The sequence below is a fragment of the Tiliqua scincoides genome, chromosome 1 (assembly GCF_035046505.1).
Source record: "Tiliqua scincoides isolate rTilSci1 chromosome 1, rTilSci1.hap2, whole genome shotgun sequence".
Classification (NCBI taxonomy): Eukaryota; Metazoa; Chordata; class Lepidosauria; order Squamata; family Scincidae; genus Tiliqua; species Tiliqua scincoides.
The window spans coordinates 62,993,157-63,007,797 of NC_089821.1; the positions used below are offsets into that span (position 1 = coordinate 62,993,157).

At 45.7% G+C, this 14,641-nt stretch overlaps 1 protein-coding gene across 2 annotated transcripts in view; it reads left to right on the forward strand.

Annotated features, from left to right (window-relative positions):
- The first annotated feature begins 5,258 nt into the window (after positions 1–5,258).
- Positions 5,259–14,641, forward strand: part of RAB3IL1 (RAB3A interacting protein like 1) — a 42,311-nt gene continuing 32,928 nt past the window's right edge. For both annotated transcript variants that reach the window (XM_066630013.1, XM_066630019.1), the window contains exon 1: positions 5,259–5,442. In XM_066630013.1, the coding sequence (XP_066486110.1) occupies positions 5,432–5,442 (11 nt within the window). In that variant the 5' untranslated portion in view covers positions 5,259–5,431. The remainder of the gene's footprint in view (positions 5,443–14,641) is intronic.

Here is a 14,641-nt window from a genome sequence, read left to right on the forward strand (position 1 = left end):
CTGAAAAAATAATAGATGTGTATACCCCCAAGAAGCCATGCTGCAGGTAAGAATACACTGATGTAGGGCTCAATCCTATTCAACTTTCCAGCGCCAATGCTCGTAGTCACATAATTGAGTGTCCTCCAAAGAGCCTGCTTCAGGGAGGTCTACATATCTCCAGGTAGTCTTTCAGCCAGACACTGCTCAGAGTGACTGCACCCCAATAGCTTGAGCAGTTGAATGTTGTCGTGTGCTTCTGGACTCTCCTCCTTTGTGAGAAAAAATGTTTGCCTGAGCATCAGTGCCACATCGGCAGTCTGGCTTCATCCACCATTATTGCTCTGGCTTTTGCAAAGACACTTGTCAGATTTATTTTTGTTCCCTTAAGGTTTCAAATCTGAGTTGCCCAACCTTCATACCTCCTATTGAAGATTCCTGTCTCTATCCCCAGTTGTTGCCCTGTGTATTTCCTGTGCATTCTTACTTCTCTGAACTCCAGTCTTTCCTGCTGAATCCTGCTGAATGTCTCAGCACTAGTGTGAGGGGATCCTGCATTCCAGACAGTGATGTGTTTGAGTGTGGAAGGAACTGCAGGATCTGATGCCAATTTAAATCCCCAGCCATATGTTATTGCCATTGATGGTCTCCTCCAGCTGTGCAGTTGTAGCTCTGGAGTTGGCTTTTGCAAAGTGACTTCCACAGTGAAGAACCCTCCTCTTTTCCCTTCACATTTTGGCCACTGAGAAGTACTTTATTAGCATATTCTTTCCCCCTGAACTATCAGCTCTTGCTATGCACATCTGTTTTGTGTGTTGCTTTTCTTAAACATTGGTTTTTTAAAAATTCAACTGTTATATGGTGCTGGTTCAAGATCCATAGCTCTGGCATCTTTACACATGGACAGTGAAGGTATTTGGACAGTTTTTGGTAGGTCCTGGGTTTGTAATGCAATTGTAAAACCAAGACTTGAAAATTATCTTCATATGGTTTCTATCCCAAATTAACAATACTCTTTTTTCTCTACCCATTGGACCCTCCAATCTTTAACAGCCCAATTCATCCAAATGCCACCACCATTAAAAATATTTGTATGTACAAACTAAGGGCCCACTCCTATTGTGCCCCAGTACATGGGCTATGTCAGAATGCCAGATGCAAGGGAGGGCACCAGGATGAGGTCTCTTGTCATCTGGTGTGCTCCCTGGGGCATTTGGTGGGCCGCTGTGAGATACAGGAAGCTGGACTAGATGGGCCTATGGCCTGATCCAGTGGGGCTGTTCTTATGTTCTTATGTACTGGCGCTGAGCTCCAGTACTGGCACTGAGCTCCAGTGCTGTCACTGGGTGTTGTAAACATGCCATAAAGCACGTTTACAGCAACTGCACCCTTCAAGTAGGGAGTGCCTGTGCTGGGTCAATCATTTAAGTTGGTATAGGATTGCAGCCTAAGAGTGCAATCATATGCCAATGAACTGCTGGTGCAGTGGTCCCTTTGCTGGTGGAGGGTGTCACAAACATGCCATAAGGCATGTCGCAATACCTGGAGAGTAAGCAGTGCCTGCACCATCCCACTGACACTGCATCCAGGCTGCTGGCTGTCAGCAAAGGTAAGCTTTACACTGTGTGGAGGGAGGGGCATGGGGGTGGCGGAGAGGGGGTGATTCTAGGTTAGGGGCAGAGCAGGGGTGGATCAGGCCCAGGAGGAGGTTGGGATTGGTGGAGCAGGCCTCCACTAACTCCCTTCCCGGGCCTGACAGTCTTACATGGAGCTGCTCAGACTTCTGCCAGGTAAATAGGGCTGGCTGGGGCATTAGTCTGAGTAAGGAAGAAAATATCCCCTTATTCTAGTGGGTTCCCACTCAACTTTTTTGACTGAAGGCTCCTTTGATCTACTGGGCCATTGGTTGCAGCTCCCCATTAGGGCTACAACATACTAAACATTGTATAGGGCAGTGGATTTTTTGTGAGGATTCTGCAGTTCCCCTGGCTGGTTTCCGTGGCTTCCTGGGGAGCCACGGCTCACAGTTTGGGCACCATTGTCTTTACCCTGAGGAGACTTCCAGTCTGCTCCAAAGCTATGTTAAATGGAGCAGAGGCCATGTGCTACCCTCCTCTACATTTGCACCTTTTTCCTAGTTTGTTAGCTTGAGTTGTCATTGCACAATGTCCAAACACTCAACAGTGGAAGGAGCTTAACGGGATGATGATGTTTTGTTCCAGGAATTACAATTCAAAAAGGATGTTGACAAATTGGAAAGGATTCTAGGCAGTGTTAGGAGGGTAATAAAAGGTCTAAAAGACTAATCATTCAAGCAAACATTGCATAAACTTGGTATGTTTTGCCTATTAAAAAGAAGCAAGGAGGAGAAATAAGATTACAATTTTCAAAATGTTTATAAGAGTGTCAAAAGAAGAAGGGGAAACAGTTGCTCACTGTATCTGTTGACAGTAAGTTAAGAAACAATGCCCTAATCCAGGGGTGTCCAAAGTTTTTGGCAGGAGGGCCACATTGTCTCTCAGACACTGTGGGGGGGGGGGGGCCTGGGGAAAAAAAGAATTTACAGTTAAAATTTGAATAAATTTACATAAGTTTACATAAATGAATATATTAAAGATGAACTTATATGAATGAATGAAGGTCTTGCAATAGCTGAAGGCCTATAAAAGGCCTTGCACAAAGCAAGACTGGCCTTTCCTTTGCTGCCGCTACTGCATCACAGACGTGAAACAACAAGCAGTGGAGGGAGCCCTCATCCCACAGCTCACGTAAGAGGTCAAACAGTCGCCCTAATGCTGACAGCAATCTCTGGAGGGCCAGAGGCTCATTAGAGACTGAGGGCTCCTTGAGGGCCACATTGAGAGGCCTTGAGCCCACAAGTGGCCCCAGGGTTTGGGCAGGGTTTGGGCACCCCTGGGCTCAACAGACAGATCTCACTGTGTGACTTGGGAATGTCAGGAAAAGATGCCTTCTTCATGGTCAAGTTCTGGGGAATGCATGGATGGTTGTTGCAGTGGACTATCAGCCTGGTGTGACACCTTAAGACTAGCACAAAGGGTGACCAGATGTCCTCTTTTTCCAGGACAAGTTCTCCTTTTTAGCCTTGTGTCCTGGAAAAGAACTTAAATGTCCTCCATTACCCTGTGAGCAGGAAGTGCAGAGCCTTCTTGTAATTAATAAATTCTATGTAATTTGAAGGATATGAATTTGAAGGATATTGTAATTTGAGAGAGATGAAGGATCTCTCCAAACTGGCAGAATGGGCAGCAAAATGGCAGATGCGTTTCAATGTAAGTAAGTGTAAAGTCATGCACATTGGGGCAAAAAATCAAAACTTCACATATAGGCTAATGGGTTCTGAGCTGTCTGTAACAGACCAGGAGAGAGATCTTGGGGGGGGGGGGCGGTCAGGTCAGTGAAAGTGTTGACCCAATGTGGGCATTTGGTGGGCCACTGTGAGATACAGGACTAGATGGGCCTATGGCCTGATCCAATCGGGCTGTTCTTATGTTCTTATGTAATAAATTATAAGTAATATAGTTTTAAATTTAATATTAAGTAACTTAGGTTGCAATCCTAACCACACTTTCCTGAGAGTAAGCCCCATTGAACAAAATAGTACTTACTTCTACAAAGACCTGGTTAGGATTGTGCCCATAGTGTTTAAATTAACCATATGAAATCCATATATGAGTGCTTTTAGCTTTTGTCTTGTCCTGCATTTTTCTTGGATGTCCTACATTTGGGAGTGCCTGATCCTCTTTTGCACCTTGCTAGCATGCTTCCTGAGGCACTAGCTGTGGAGAAGCAGGAGACTTTGGGCCAAATCCGATTCAGCTTTCCAGAGGGTTCCCCTCATGGGCTTTAGAGCACTGTTTCTCAAACTGTGGGTCATGACCCACTAGGTGGGTCCCCATTCATTTCAATATTTTATTTTTAATATATTAGACTTGATGCTACCACAGCATGTGACTGCATTTGGGGAAATATTACAGACCTGTACTTTTAACAGACTACTATTCAATTGTAAAAATCCCTTTTTACAGGGGTTTAGAACAGCCTGTCTATGTAAACTGCCTTGGAAATCTGATGACCAAAGAAATACCTGTATAAATAAATAAATAAATATGCTTTTAACAATGATAGTAAATAGGACTTACCCAGGAGTAAGACCTATTTACTATCATTGTTAAAACCATATATGTAGTAGTCTGTTAAAAGTACAGACTTTTACAAGGAGTAAAAGTACAAAACAAGGAAGATGAAGTGTAGGTAGGATTGCAGCCTAGGATTGTGAAAAATTTCCCTGCTTGATGATGTCACTTCTGGTGGGTCCTGACAAGATTCTTTTTCTAAAAAGTGGGTCCTGATGCTAAATGTGTGAGAACCACTGCTTTAGAGGGTCCTTCAGATCAATATCACAGAAAAAAAGCAATGCAGTTTACCACAGAACTGCAATCTGAGTTGCTTCTGGGACCTTCTAAGGAGATGTGAGTAAAGCGTGAGTCCTCTCGTGCTCCTCCTTCCTGAAGGGAGATGAGAGGATTCACAACCCTATCTATATCTACTTAGAAGTCCCTTTGTTTTCAATGGAGCTTACTCCCACGGAAGCGTGCATGGGGTTGCAGTGATAGGGCCCAATCCTATGCATGTCTACTCGGAAGTAAGTCCCACAGTAATCAGTGGACTTACTCCCAGGGGAGTGTGCTGGAGCCCAAAGGCCCACTCCTCTCCAACTTTCCAGCACCGGCGCAACCACCCAGAGGTAAGGGGACAAATGTTCCCATCCCTTGAGGAGGCCTCTGGGACTGCCTCTCCACCACAGGACGCGGTGCACGCCCCACTGGCATGGCTGCACAGGCACTGGAAAATAGGATCTGCATGTCTACTTGGAAGTAAGTCCCACAGTAATCAGTGGACTTACTCCCAGGAAAGTGCGCACAGGGCTGCAGCCTAAGAGCCCAATCCTGTGCATGCCTACTTGGAAGCCAATCCCATAGTAGCGAACGGGGCTTACTCCCAGGGAAGCGTGCATAGGGCTGCAGCCCAGTCCCAGAGCTGGGAGGGAGGGAAGGGTCGCTCGCCACTTACGCGAGGAAGGGGCCCGAGCCGCGCGCGCCGCGGCAGTGAATGGGGCGGCCGGCAGGCTGGCGGTCACGTGCCTCGGTGCTGCGCTGGGTGCGCACGTGCATCTTGCGAAGGGGGGAAGGAGGAGAGGGTTCCGAGAGGGCACGTGACCCTCTCGGCTCGTCTTCCCCGCCGGCTGCGGACAGAGCCAGGCAGCAGCCTGGGAGGGTTGCAGCGCCTGCCGCAGTGGAGCGCGAGCGGGGTGGCTCGTAGCGGTCGCCGCCGCCCGCGAGCTCAGCCTTGCCTAGGGAAGAGCGGAGGCTGCGCGGTGCTCCCTGCGAGGCTGCCCGGGCAATGTCCTTGGAAGTGCCGCGGCGGAGCCAGTATGTGGCGGGGGTAGGTAGCCAGCCTGCCTGCCCGGGCGGAGGCGTTTGCAGCTGGGGCGGGGGGCTTTCCTTCGCCGCCGCTGGGAGAAGACCCTGCGCTGCGCCTGCCTCCTCCGGCATGTCCGTTGGCGCTACTCGCGAGTAGGCACAGCCCGGGTGGCAGCCGGGGAAGGGGGCGAGCAGAGGCGGCGTCCCGGGCTGCGGGATGGAGGAGGCTGCGGGGTGGCGCTGGCTGCAGCCCTTCCTCCCGGCGCTGCCCTCTCCTCTCCCCCCCTTCACGCGTCAGCCTCGGCCGCAAACTTTCTGCAGGACTCTCGTGCTTGCTGCTGGTTGGGGGAAGAGGCGGGGGGTTCCGCGGGAGCTGGGCTGATGCGGTCCTTGGTGCGCAGGACCTACACTAGGAGAACCCGGGTTCAAGTTTACGGGCCCCCCCCCACGAGGCATTAAGCTCAACCTGATGACCTTGGGCCAGCCACAGTCTCTCGGCCCAACCTACCTCACAGGGTTGTTGTAAGGATATGCATTTTATTTTTAAACTGTTTGTATCCCATCCTTCTAGCCCCAGATAGGCCAGATCTCAACATTGTATGTATACCGTACTGTACACCTCTCTAAACTCTTTGAAGGAAAGGTGGTATAGAGGACTGGGTGGAAGAAACAAAGCAGGTCAACGATGTACTAAGTGTTTCTCAGAGTGTGGGTTGGGACCTACTAGGTGGGTCGTGCACCAATTTCGGGTGGGTCCCCATTCATTTTAACGTTTTTATTTTTAATATATTGGAGTTGATGCCACCATGGTAGGTGACTGCATTTGGGGAAATGGTACAGACCTGTACTTTTAACAAGCTACTATGCATATTCTTTTAACAATGGCAGTAAATGGGAATTACTCCTTGTAAGTGTGGGTAGGATTGCAGCCTAGTATTGTTACAGATTTTCCTGCTTGATGATGTCACTTCTGGTCATAACACCACCTCCAGTGGGTCCTGACAGATTTTCATTGTACAAAGTGGATCCTGGTGCTAAAAGTGTGAGAACCACTGATGTACCGTATATGGAGGTATCGTGTGATGGTCTAACACTGTGGTTCTCAAACTCTCTGGGAGTTTGAGGAAAGCAGTAAGTGCCTGCGTGGGAGTGGGAAAGGCAGCGGGGGCCGGGGAAGGAAGCGACATGATCCCCAGGGTCACTAAGGGGGCTGTCGGGACTGGCATATGCTTACTAGTCCCTGCTGCAGCCTCCCAGGGGTGCAGGGAGCCCCATGCGACCCTTCACAGTGCTCCCCAGCCTTCAGCAAGTGAAAGCGGAGCAATTGTGCCCTGCCGACAAAAAAACGGAAGTGGATCGCTATCTCTCAGCTTTCACTTTTTGAAGGCTGGGGAGCCCTGTGGAGGGTCGTGGAGGGCTCACCACACCCCCAGGAGGCTGGTAAGTAAATGCTAGTCCCTGCAGTGCCCTTAGTAACATGGTCCTGGGGATCGCATCACTGCCTTTCCCCTGCCCCCATCCCTTATGGGGAAAAAGTCCAGGACCCCCAGGCTGGGGCATTGTGACACCCCAGTTTGAGAAGCAAGTCTAACAAGTTCCTGAATATTTTTAGCCAAGTTATTCATCCTGATTCCTAGAAATCTTAACGTGGTCGGTTTTAAACCTCCTTCAACTTCCCAGCAACCCTGTTAAGTAGGTTAGTGTTATCCCCATTTTGCAGAAAGGAACGTATGTGACTCATAGAATGACCTGTCCCCGGCCACTGAACTGTAACATGAATAGCTGTCCATTCATGTTTACTCAAGATAGGACAGGAGTTGTTGGGTTTAAACTTCAGGGAGGTGCAGTTAGAATAGGGAAAAGCTCTTGATAAGAGCAGTAAAGGAATAAGCTGGGGGGTGGAGCTAATGAGACCACCTCTTTGGAGATATTCAGAGAAGGGGAGGAAAGGATATGTGGAGCTGTCTCCCAACTGAGAAGCTCTTCAGTGTCTGTTGTGACCAGCAGTGGCTTTTCCAAGTTCTCAGGTAGAGACCTTTTGCAGACCAGCTAACCCAGATTCCTTCAACTGGAGATTCTGCCTTTATGTAGCACCATCTGTGTCTGTGTTAAAAGAGAAATGTAAGCAAAAGAGTGGTCTCTGCCTCCAGGAAGCTTGCAGTCAATTTTTGACAGTATATGAGGAGACAACAAAGAGAGAAAGGAGACAGATGGAAAATGTGCTGTGAATGCCACTGCTTATACTTGAGTTGCATTTCAGCAGAGTTTGAACTTGGTACTGAGGGAGGTTAATGTGTGAATTCAATATGCTCCTATTCTGCTGAAATATGGAGATCCTCCAAATATCTGTTAGGGATGCATTAAATGTAGGGGATCCTGGCCTGATTCAGGCTAATGCTTTGGTCTCCAACTTGAATCATAGCCCAGCCTAAGGTCTCCATCATCATTGTAAGTCCCATTGTATTCAATGGGATTTGCTCACAGGAAAGTGTGCCTAGGATTGCAGCTTCTTACTCTCAGAAGAAGCTGATGAAAAAAGGTATTGAGAACAAAATATTATTTATATGGCTAATATTATAATGCCATTGTACAAATCGATGGTAAGGCCACACCTGGAGTATTGTGTCCAGTTCTGGTCGCCGCATCTCAAAAGGGACATAGCGGAAATGGAAAAAGTGCAAAAGAGAGTGACTAAGATGATTACTGGGCTGGGGCACCTTCCTTATGAGGAAAGGCTATGGTGTTTGGGCCTCTTCAGCCTAAAAAAGAGATGCCTGAGGAGGGACATGATTGAGACATATAAAATTATGCATAGGAGGGATAAAGTGGATAGAGAGATGCTCTTTACACTCTCACATAACACCAGAACCAGGGAACATCCACTAAAATTGAGTATTGGGACAGTTAGGACAGACAAAAGAAAATATTTCTTTACTCAGTGTGTGGTCGGTATGTGGAACTCCTTGCCACAGGATGTGGTGACGGCATCTGGCCTGGATGCCTTGAAAAGGGGATTGGACAATTTTCTGGAGGAAAAATCCATTATGGGTTACAAGCCATGATGTGTATGTGCAACCTCCTGATTTTTGAAATGGGCTATGTCAGATGCAAGGGAGGGCACCAGGTTGCAGGTCTCTTGTTGTCTTGTGTGCTCCCTGGGGCATTTGGTGGGCCGCTGTGAGATACAGGAAACTGGACTAGATGGTCCTATGGCCTGATCCAGTGGGGCTGTTCTTATGATCCCAAGTTCATTAAAAAAAACAAAAAACCGGGCTGCTTCTACCATTTTTGATCAAGGATGCTTTTACAAATTTTATGTTTAATCAATTAATGATATGACTGTGAAGCCTGCATTGACTAGAATGCATACTGGAGTTTTCTAATGTGGTTTTTCACATGTCAACAGTCGTTATCGTCTGTGCAACAATTAGTGCACATGAGGCTTGAAGGTGCCCTGTGTAAGTACTGTTGCTGTCGGTGCCCTCCTAGTATTTCTGTGGCATTCTCAAAATCTCTGTGCAAGGCTAGCTTGGAGCAGAGGCTCTGTTGGCATTTGGCACATGGTTAGGACATGTTCTGGTTAAGAGACAGGACTGCAATAAAGGCCCAGGTACAGAAGGCAAGGGTTTTACCAGTGGTTTGCTTTTGGGGGAAGAGCTGTGGGCACTATGGTCTCTTCATACTCAATACTGCAAAGGGAGGGTTAAACCTAGTGGTTCTGCCTCCAGGAAGAACATGGAAGAAGATTCTGAATGCCCATCTCTCCTCCCTTTTCCATCCCAGAGTCCTGATTTCCTTCTTGTTCTGTCAGATTCACTTTTGTGTCTATCTGTCTGTTCTGCAATCTCAGTGCTATGTTTAGGCTGCAATCCTATACACACTTACCTGGGAGTAAGTGAAATCAATGGGACTTCTCAGTAGGTATGCATACGATTGCATTGTTAAGGTTGCCAAAAGATTGTTCTCAAGTTTCAAATAAAAAATGAGAGATGCATATAGTACCTTTGCAAGATTGTAACTATGTAAGAGCAAAAGTTGAAGAGGTAATTTAGTTGCCTAATTAAAGCATAGCAGAGATGTGTTTTGTGTGTGTGTGTGTGTGTGTGTGTGTGTGTGTGTGTGTAAGGTATTTTTCTTGCAGTAACAGTTGGTGTTGCTGTAACATCAGTGCAGTAGGAGGGAAATGGGTATGCAGTTTCCCCACTAATAATGGTGTCTGCAGGTCAATGTAAGAAGGGCATGCATTCCATTCTGTAACGTGGATGGCATCAATTGCTGTTCTGCACCCCAGAACAAAGAGCAATTCTTCTCTTCCATCAACACAGATATATTTCTGTTTCTGACTCCATAGGGCTCCACAATATTCCAGGCTGATTTTGAGGAGGTGGAAGAGATTAGACTCCTTGGGCCCAAGGCTGGCTGAAGCTGTTGTGCTGTCATTCCCTACCAGCACTGCCACCCCCCCATGTGTGCATCCCTTACCTGGCTCCTTCCTCTCCTTGGGCTCTTTAATCAAAGTAGGAATTGTGAAACATGCTGGGATTGCTCCCAGTACTCTCTACATTTTCTACTTTGCTCTTTCTTCCTTGCAGGCTCTTTTAAACCATCTTATTCCTTTCTCTACTGGGCTCTTTAAACAGTGGGAAATGCAAAATGCTCTGGGAGTGATCCCAGTGTGTTTCACATTTCATGCTTGGGTTCAAGTGCCAGAGAAAGGAACCATGTAAACAGGCAGGATAGCTGTGTTCTGATGGATCCAGATAGCTGTGCTCCAGGGACTGGAATGCAGCAATCTCACTCCTTCCTTTGTGCAGGCTAGTTACATGAAGCAGAAGGTGCAGGGTGCACTGAGAGCCATCCCAGCATGGTCTGTATTTCCTCCTTTGATTAAAGAAACCACATGGAGGAAGAGTCAGGTAAGGAGGCTGGCTTTATCTGTGGTGGAGGAATGGAGGGAGTTGGCAGTCATCTGTTTGCCCTGCCCTCCAGCCCACCACCAGATGCTAATGATGTTGATTGCTTCTGGATGGGCCAGCTGTGCATGGGCCAGTCCCTGTTGAATTCATTCCTTGCAGAATTCTGCTGAAAGAGACGCACAGGCACTTCATACAGGAAACAGTCCTGTCAGATCAACTCTACAGGAAATTGGCAGGGACTCTTGGTTAAAGTGCAGATACTGCAATTTTTTCCCCTGTTTTGGCAAAATCTGATTTTAAAAAGATCTAGCTAACACTTCCCATTGTGAAGAGACCTTCTGATGCACTCTGGCTTCCCTAATTAGACTTGCAGAAAGCAGGCTGCATCCAGACTAAGGGTAGCAGTAGGAGCCCAGTAAGCAAATCTGCATCTTGTCTTTAGTTTTGACAGTTTCCATCTGGTGGCAATTGCAGAAGCTGCTGCCATAGTTGGTAGATCCAAAGAAAGTGTCTGAGAAATGGGTAGGAACAGGGGCAATAATGGGGGGGAGTTGCCAACATGCCATCCATGGGCATTCAGCTATTACAGCCACATTCCTTGGAAGCTGCTATGTTTTGGAAAGCTTCTGTAGCTGAGAGGCAAGTGGAACAAATCTATCCTACTCCATCTCCTAATGCAAGATAGTCATGTAGCCATTCTGGAAATCATGACATTTTGGATACCAATAAAGTGAGAATGCCTATTTTTTAAATATTGTGTACTATTTTACATTAAAAAATGAGTGCAAAACCCATAGAATAAATCTCAAAGCCTATTTGACATTTTTAAAAATAATAACTTTTGAGAAGTTGAATTATTTGACAGTTCAGGTTTGTTGTAGCATACAGTGTCCTTAACTTTAGATTAAGGGCATTTAAGTCTTTCAAAAATGCACCTGTGGGAATTGATGACCTGGAATTAGAGCCATTAGCATGTCGGGGAAGCTTGGTTTTTGATTCTTCCACACGAGGAACAGCAGTTAGTATTCTAATGTCTGGATCCCATCTGGCCCATGTTCTGTGTACCTAATTGTGACACAGAGGCAGGGACAGCCCAACCAGATCTGATGCCATCTCTGACCTGTCACCACTGCATGTGCCCTCTCCCCTATACTCAAGCAGAAGAATTTCTGCCTTAGGTTGTTTAGATATGATGTCTAGAATGGAAACCAGCAGCAGTCAGTTTTGGGTGTTTGATTTCAGAATCTACTTTACAGGGAGTCTCTACCATATGGGATTCAAGACAAAAAGAATATTTGGTTGGTTGGTTCTGTACCCATTATCGCGTCAACATTGTGAGAAACAGTAACTGTGCAAAATGCCCTGAACCAGCTGAACCTGGGGAGCCTAGGTACAACTTGCAGCTCTGCCACTGTCGAGTGGAATAGCAGACTCTGTTTCTCCTGTGACATGGAAATAACTCATGGGCCTTTCTACAATGGAGAATGTTCTTTAGCATTGGGGATAGTAACTCAGAATTCCTGAGCCACACTGATTTCTGTCTTGATCTTTACTAGTCTTAAGGGTCCAATCAAGATATGCCAGGATCACCACATGTGACACCATCCAAAGCATTTTCCTAATTTTAAGCAAAACTCTAATAAATTGTTTTCTCATCTGTGCCAGAGGGTTAATTTATCAGCCTAAAACCAGGGCTTTAACCATGCTAATTAGGAATCCCTAATTTTATATTGGTTTATGAATTTGCACAATCTCCATTAAGCTTTTTCTTTTGGTGGTCTGATAATTTACTCTGGGTCTTCCGTCTACCTCTCAAATAAATGTGCTTATTATTTTTTGCTATTCTTGTGGCATATTTCTATTGAGCAAAAGAGAAATAGAAGAGTTCTTCTATTAATGCTGGGGTGACCAAACCGTGACTCGTGAGCCACATGCAGCTTTTTGATATATAATGTACAGCTCATAGAAATATGTTGGCTGAACTCCTTTTTGCATCACAATTAATATAAAAGGTAAATAAAAAATTTTAAGCTTATAATTATGTACTGGTTATAAACTGATTAAAATAAGTTTAACGTTCATGATAAGTAAATATATTTAAGAATTTTAATACTAGTCAGGGATTAAAGAAGTTTTGGATCAGGATGGATTACAGAGGAATTGTGCTGAAGAATCAACAATTGTACAAGCTGGTGCTGACAAGGTTAGTTTTAGTGGGCATGGCTTGCAATTGCATGATTCTGTTGTGTGTGGCTATGTTGCAGACAGTGAAATTAGCTGACAGTCCAATCCAGCACTGCCCCAGTGCTGGTGCTGCACCTGTAGCACAAGCGCTGGGTGTTGCAAACATGTTCATGCCACCCAGGGCATAAGTGGCTGTGCTGCCCTGTCTATGCTGCAGTAGGAGCCCCAGCTGCAGGCGGAGACTATGTAAGCACTGAGCAGCTTAGGGAGGGTGGCAGGAGGAGCATGGGGGAGGCTGGAACGGGGGGGGGGTGCAGTGGGCCTGGGAGTAGATGGGATTGGCAGAGGTCTTCTCTGCTGAATCCTATCCCTCCCCGCCCCGGCGCAAAAACCTGACACGAGAGTTGTTGAGTCTGCACCAGCTAAATAGCTAGCTTTGAGAAGCCCCATTGAGCAAACTGGAGCTTTACTTGGGGCAGGGGGACAAAGTTCCCTTACTCCAAGGAGACCTTCAGCCTGCTCAAATCCAGCACAGGTTACAGCGGAGCCGTTTGCTCCTGTGCTGAATAAGATTGGGCTCTGCATGTTATACTGGGCGTGAATCTAACTAATTCATACCGCTTTGACATCAGCAGATTTTCAATGACAGCCACGATGGAGACTTGCAATACATTTAGTAGTAGTAAATAACCTAATAGCAATGTCTGTTATCATCATAAAAATATTATAAGATTATAATTTTGTAAGGTGATATCTAATTTTATTGGCTTACATATTTTCTTCCATATTTTGAACAGATATTTACTAAGAAAAATAAATATTCAAAATTAATGAAAGCATTAATGTTTTACCCCTTCTACTTTGATTTCTGAAACCAATACAAATTAACAGTATAAAAATTACATATATGAATAAATATTACTTACATGTATTAATATTGATATAAAAATTTTTGTAACAAAAAGTTCATATAACAATAAAAAGCATGTGTTATATTTGTACATGTCTTGCAGCTCTCAAATATCTGAAGTTTGTTGTTCATGGGTCTAACAAGTTTGGCCACCCCTGTAATAAAGCCTTGGATCACCCCAATTTTTGCTCCCGTCGCTATTAACTTGCATGAGTGGTTATGATGGCAGATGAGTGGAAAAGTACGATAGTGAAATTATTTTACAGGCTGAAATCAAAAAGTATGTTGGAGATGGCTGTTATCCTTTTTGCCTTATTCTAATCACATGGTCACCTATGTCTGGGTTGTACTACTTTAGAATGCAGGTAGGGACTACCATGATTTAGTGCTCTTCTGCATAGAAAACCAGATGTTTGGAGGAAAAGGTTCTACTCTAGCCTTTTCTCTGGCATCTAGATTTTAGATGCAAAGTATTCCTCTCCCCTGAACACTCCTGGGTACCACAATCAGTAATCTGAAGTGGTACAACCCAAACACAAATCTGCTATTTCAATGAGAGTTAGTCCTTTGAGTGCAGCCCCAATTAGGTTACTTGTTTCTCCTGCAGTGGAAAGAGCTCATGCCTTGCAGAATAACCCCCACGATCTGAACAATGCTCTCCAAAACTGTGACTGTCTCTGTCAGAATTAGTGTTACTCAGTGATACTGGCTAAAGATACAGTATTTGCCTTTTTGGAATGCTACTGTTTTAGTTCTTGGCTATTTTTTCTCTCCATCCCAGCATTCCTCTTTTATTCAGTAGTTCTGATTTTATTTAATTTGCAGAGACTTAGGGTGCAATCCTAACCCCTTATGTCTTTACCCCAGTACTTTCCAGCACTGACATAAGGGCAATGCAGCTCCAAAGTAAGGGAACAAACATTCCCTTACTTTGAGGAGGCCTTCGTGAGTGACACCAAACTGCAGGATACAGCATACATCCCATTGGCATCACTATGCCAGTGCTGGAAAGCACTGACATAAGGGGTTAGCATTGTGCCCTTAGTCACTAATGAGCTTGTTGGCAATGATCAGCCATTCCTACCCCCCCCCCCCCATTTTTAGCTTTGCTTTACCTACATACATTTGCTTTGACAAATCTGATGGCTAAAGGTGAGCACAGGATAAATGATTGTAGGTAGTACAGTTTGAGGACACAAGTTGAAGAAGGA